This window comes from Hibiscus syriacus, unplaced genomic scaffold (genome assembly GCF_006381635.1).
Source record: "Hibiscus syriacus cultivar Baekdansim isolate YM2019G1 unplaced genomic scaffold, ASM638163v2 tig00111402_pilon, whole genome shotgun sequence".
NCBI lineage: Eukaryota > Viridiplantae > Streptophyta > Magnoliopsida > Malvales > Malvaceae > Hibiscus > Hibiscus syriacus.
In genome coordinates this window covers 1,290,429-1,296,560 of record NW_024063082.1, presented here as the reverse complement: position 1 = coordinate 1,296,560, position 6,132 = coordinate 1,290,429, and the positions used below count along the sequence as shown (strand labels likewise).

The window sequence follows — 6,132 nt, the reverse complement described above, 5'->3', positions numbered from 1 at the left end:
ATACTATATTTAATCACTGATATTCTTTTTAATCATTCGTTAAGATCTTTAAAGAGAATAACATATAGATTCTCTTTTTAAATACGTACAAACTGTTAACTATATATATTAAAAACTATAGTATATCACATATTATCCGCATTGGATACCTCTATCTTATTTCAACCAACAAGCAGTATTAAACATGACATGGCAGCTCCTAAATTTAGAAGCATAACTTGCCTTTGACTAGGTTTCCAAATTTAAGCCAAAACCATGAATAAAAGTTTTAAGTGTAAAGTGAAAAAAGGTGGCAGCGGCAGCAGCATCGAGCATGGGCAATTATTTAGTGTGTAGACCACATCGGCTCGATGAGTTGCCGCACTGATTCACTTGAAATTGGGCCACTTTCGACATGTTAAAAAGATTAAGTCAAAAGAAAGCTCCTGTAATGGAGAATTGGAGGTTAATGTTTATTAAGTTGCTATTTGACTAAGAACCTTGCTGTCAGATTCATGCCATCTCCATTGAAAGGAAGAAGAAAAGAAAAGAAACATCAAGATATAAAACCAGAAACCTCTTTTGCTGATGATTACAGTCTTGGATAAACAAAAGGGTTCCAAACTAAAACAAAAGGATGGTGATTGAAGGATTAGATATGAAGAGAGATTAGTGACAGTCATTGCACACACCATTCATCTTCTTAAATTCCTATGCACCACCTGAGAAACAGAAAGAAAACTTGTCAGGAACCTCACCGAGTCACTGATATAAAGCTTATTAATGGATTATGTTCTGAGTTAAGTCTTCATTTCCTGTTCTTACCGAAATCCCTCGGCGTCCTGCATTTGAAGCATTCGATCCTGCTAGCATAATTGTGAACTCCACACCCATATCTGCAAATATTGTGAATGTCAAGACACGATGCAGCATGTGTGAGTCTTTATTGAAACAGTAGGTGTTGTGAATGCAAACTCACCTGGTGCAAATCCAGTCACCCGTTTTCCATCCAGGGGGAGCGACAGTCCCGTCAGGGCTCATCATGTTATTATAGCCAACGAAATCGTTTTTCATCGCACCGCATCGATAGCAATTTGTTCGACTTGCGTAGTTGACAACTCCACAGTTCATGGCCGTACAATACCAGTCCCCGGCCAAAACTTCGGCGCCGTAGCTTTTGTTGAATAAGAACGTCGATACATCGGGGCCGCCATACTTGGGATACCCACAGCGTTGACAAGCCTCTCGCTTTTTGAAATTCTGGTGTTGGCATGCGGCGCACAGCCAGTCTCCTCCTCCTATCCAGCTCATTTCGGTTCGGAAATCTATTTTTACAAAGAAGAAGATGACTAAAAAGAAACAAAACCTGAGCCAGAAAACTAAGATTCTTTGACAATAAACTGATGCAAGCTTACCGAGTATGGAAAGCAAGGGGGCTTGAAGAATGGTAGTAGCTGCTGCGGTGCAGTTGGTGCTTGGTGGTGTTTGGGGTGGAAGGGCTATATATACTTGTTAAGCTCCCAAAGCACGGACACTTTCTTTGGTGGGAGCGAATTTATGTCAAACGTGTGATCAACACGGTGTATATATATATTGTTGAAATTAAAGAAATAACATTATAAAAAGAGAAATATAGATTTTGGGAGTGTTTGGTAAACAAATTTTTGAAGGGATTTTAGCTTATTCGAGTATAAATAGTTGATGGGTAATCATCGATTTTTAGTGTTTGATAAATACCTTTTTTTAAATAGTTTATTGTATAAAATAAACTGAAAATGAAAGTGTTATAAAATCTAACGGTTTGGGAGAGTTTATGGTAAAATAAAATGTTAAATTTGATGTTATTATTTCCATAATTGCATCATTGCCATAAAACCTCATTATTTCCACATTTCTTAATTAGTCTTATTTGTTTGTACTTGTTTGGATATGTATATCTTTCTTAAATATTTATGAAATCTAAATTTATTTTCAATGAACTTGTGTAAAATGAATTTTATGCAACGTCTAATGATAAATTAGTGAAATTTTATTTTATTATTCTATTTTTTAAGTTGTAGATTTTCAAATTTATTTTAGTTAAGAAATATAGCAAAACATGAAAGTAAAAAATAAATGTAGTGTTGATATTTTATACAATGTTAATAGTATGTATCAATCTCACAAGGTTAATATTTATAAATATTAAATTTAAAAAACATATTCAAAAATTTTAAAAATATTTACTAATTTTCTTAATGAATTTTTAAGTTATTGTTAAAAGCATTTTATCCGAATAATATCACTCCAATAAAGACTAAAGTATTATAAACATATATATGTACTTAACAACTAAATGTATCATACTCATATTTATCATTTTACTCATATAAGTTATCAGTCAAATTTTATCAAACACCTCTTTATAAACAATTAATCAAATTAATTTCTCAAATCAACTAATCAAATCAATTGATCAAATCAACTATCAAAATCAACTACCAACTATTAGTTGTTTACCAAACACTCCCATATTTAAAAAAAATTATAAATTAAAGAGATAAATTCTATTATGTCGGTCATAATTATAAGAAAATTCCGCAGAGATAATCAAACCCTAAAATCTTAATTATATATATATATATATAAACATATAAATTATTGTTCAATCTTTAATTGTATATATAGAGGGTTTTATAAAGATATATCAGTTTGAGAATTTCATATTCATCACATATTTTCAATTTATTTTTTGTCAAATAAATTATATTATAAATTTTTAAGTCAAATAGACATCCAAACATGGGTTATGTAATAAATAAGTGTTTTTTCACCTCTAAGTAATGTTAAATACTCAAAAATTGATTTAAAATCATAATCGAAAAAGTGATTTTCAACCTAACCTTAAAAGTTTAAATTTTTAGATTTTGTCGTAGAAAAATTACTTTTTGGTGAATTATATTTTTATCCTTAAATATTATGTTTTCAATTTATAATATAATGTTTAAAATATATATATATATATATATATATATATATATATATATATATATATATTTAAATTATCTTTTAACGGTAATTTTAAACAATTAAATTCTAAAGTGTACTTTTTCAAAAACAATTAAATTCTAAAGTGTACTTTTCAAAAACACTTTTTAAAATACCTTTTTACATCACTTTTTAAATCACTTTTTAAAAATAATATCAAATTGACAAGGCAAATTTAATAGAATAATCCAAGCACCAAATTATATTAAGATATACGATTAGGTAGAATTATTTAAGGATTCATAATATTTATTAAAATAGATTAATAACTCGTCACATGATCATGACGAATTCCTAATCCATTATATTAAATATCGTAGATCATTCACTAATTTTCAACCGGTAGCATTTCCATAATTCTTTTATCCACCCATAATATTCCCCTAATTTTACTCTCTTTATGTGATTCTTTATCATTATTGCACAAAAAATGTGAAAATATTATTCGTTTCTAGTCCATATTGCCACTACCTAGGTGTTATGTGGGGAAGATGTTATTTGAACATTTAACATATATAATATTTTTATTTTCTTAAAAAGTATTAATTTTAATTTCATATTTAATAATTATATATATATATATATAATTACTCTTAATATATATTAATATCTAACACGAGTCAACCAGCATGGTCCATGGCACTAGGAAACACCTATAGCTTCAATTTTACACACAATACTCCTCTTACGTGTACATCCACGTGGGCAGACACATCAAACATCTTGGGCATTAGTTATTCCTTTCATTATCATTAGGTGGAATTTATTCTTGATATAGTAATGCTCATCTATCTCCATTGCAAAAATTCCCCCCTTTTTTCTGCAATAATTCAAAAGTCACATGAAAATTTCCCTATATGCATATTCCTAATGTGACTTGACCTCCGCTCTCTTTTTCGAAACCTCGAATCAATTTTTTTTATTAAGAGATTGAGATAGATTCTTAACTTTTTTTAAATATTGAGTTCTGAACTCGACGATTTTCGAATATTTTATCACATTTTCGACTCGACTTACCCTTACAGCTCGACTCGTGTGGAAGACAAAGGGGGATGGCTTAAAAGAATGTTGAGTTAATCATGGTAGACTGGAATATGGTTTGCGGCGGACCGATGATGGTGGGCTAAGATAGTTGTTATCCGATAAAAGCAGCATCGCATCTCATAGTCATATATGCACGCTGGACTTGGGGTGATGAGGCTACATTATTTTGACTTTGCATAAAGCTTTCACTATTGTCATTTCCCAAGGAGCAGTGGCAATTAATCAGGTCAATAGGGGTTCTAAATTCCTTCTATTCTCTGTCATATATGCATAAACCTCTATTTTCCTTTCTAGCATGAGATTAATGTCTTTTACCTCTTCAAGTTGTGGCATTCTCTTTCATGTAATCTTATGGCACTTTCATCACAATTTGTCATCACAATTGTCCACTATATCTATCACATATGCTAAAGCGTTCGACGTAAAATAAGATAGTAAAATGACCATTCTGATACCACTTATCATATAATCAATATCCTCTCTAATAGGATATGCAACGTCATTATTTTTTAACTTTATGACCTCTCTTTATTTTTTTCTATATGAGATTAATGTCCTCACCTCTCTAATGTATGACATTCTTTTCCACTCAGTATCATGAAGTTTTTGTCACGAATCATTATCACAATTGTTCATCTTGTCAATTCTATGCACTTGACATTCGACATGAAATTAAACGGTCAAAAAACTTAATATCACTTATCACGAATCCATTATTGTCACACACTCACGCTACAAACATTATCCCTGTGACTTGAACACTTAGTGTGGGTCGTGGAGTGAACACCTTGGTGAATCAACCAAATGAATTTTCTTATTCATTCAATCGGACGAATGATGGGGTTGGCGTAAATCTATAATGTGAAGATGATTAAGAATGCAATCAACAAAATCATGTGTTGGAAAGTTGCAGGGCAGTGAAAAGAATATACCAAAGGGTTGTATGAACCCTAATTTGCCTCTGGGTAGGGTGTAATGGGGTATCCATTTGCTTACATGTCAAAACAAATATCAATTCAAAGTATATAAATGCTTGGTTTGTCAGCAATTCATGGGGTTCGATACGGAAGAATCCTAATGACCATTTATTAACCATTCATGCTGAATATTCCTCATGGGGGCAACCTTCGTGAACTTCGCCCACTCATCTGCCTTTTCTTCTTTGCTTTGACACTGCTTTTTATTTATATTCGAATACGAATACGAGTATTATTCTTCAAAGAGATAAAGTTCTATATAATTCATTATGTTAAATTATATATGAAAAACCAATGATCGACATTGATATTTTAAGAAAAATGAAGAGACGGAACAAATAACTCCTTCAACTGTCACTCCCTGTGTTTCATCCGAAAAGGACGATACAGAAGAAGAGAAGCTCTTGCTGTCCTCAAAAGCTGGAAATTCGGATATATATTTTTGTAAAAGAAGCTCAAAGTGATTGCAAGGGACACTTAAGTTTCAAGTAGGGATGGGCACTCAACCCGAATCCGATGGGTTCCGACCCGATCGGGTCGATTTTTTTTTTTTTTAAAAATCAGGACGGGTCGGGTTTTTTAAGTGTGATATTCGAGTCGAGTTCGAGTTTAGGGTGAAAAATACCCGACCCAACCCTACCCGAAAAAATATATAATTTTACCTTATATATTTAAGAATAATTATATATTTAAGAATAATTATAATAATACCCCTCTATATATAATTTTTTTCAATTAAGTCGCTGTTTTTATTGAATAAAAATAATTTTTTTATTATTTCGGATCGGGTCATGTCGAGTTTCTAAGTCATCTATTCGGGTCGGGTCTCGGGTGGAGACTCCCTTGTTCTCGGGTCGGGTGGACAAAAAACCCGACCCATGCCCATCCCTAGTTTCAAGCATTGATGCGTAATCAAACGCAGAAATATCAAAATCTATTGGCAAAACATAAATTTACAGTCCGAATTGCATTAAAAAAAACAACATTTGAAACTGACGACTGAATCGGTGCATGTTCTCATGTTGTCACAGAGTTCAAGCAAAGGGACCAAAACCAATTAAGAAATGCCAAATACAAGAGAAACAACAGGGTATGCAAAATTATC

General features: G+C 31.8%; 1 protein-coding gene across 1 annotated transcript; it reads right to left on the bottom strand.

Annotated features, from left to right (window-relative positions):
• Positions 1 to 690: 690 nt before the first annotated feature.
• Positions 691 to 1,312, bottom strand: LOC120162267 (uncharacterized RNA-binding protein C17H9.04c-like). Its single transcript, XM_039172438.1, has 3 exons — positions 959 to 1,312; positions 805 to 875; positions 691 to 701 (listed from the first exon to the last, which is right to left on the bottom strand). Exons 1-3 carry the CDS (start codon positions 1,288 to 1,290, stop codon positions 691 to 693), a joined length of 414 nt encoding a protein of 137 aa, XP_039028369.1. The 5' UTR covers positions 1,291 to 1,312.
• Between the last annotated feature and the right edge of the window lie 4,820 nt (positions 1,313 to 6,132).

What these genes read in the sequence shown, in the direction of transcription:
- LOC120162267 (XM_039172438.1), bottom strand. Translation starts at nt 1,290, where the DNA reads ATGAGCTGGATAGGAGGAGGAGACTGGCTGTGCGCCGCATGCCAACAC. An exon ending in GGTGACTGGATTTGCACCAG is followed by an intron (nt 876 to 958) that starts GTGAGTTTGCAT and finishes CAATATTTGCAG; the next exon opens with ATATGGGTGTGGAGTTCACA.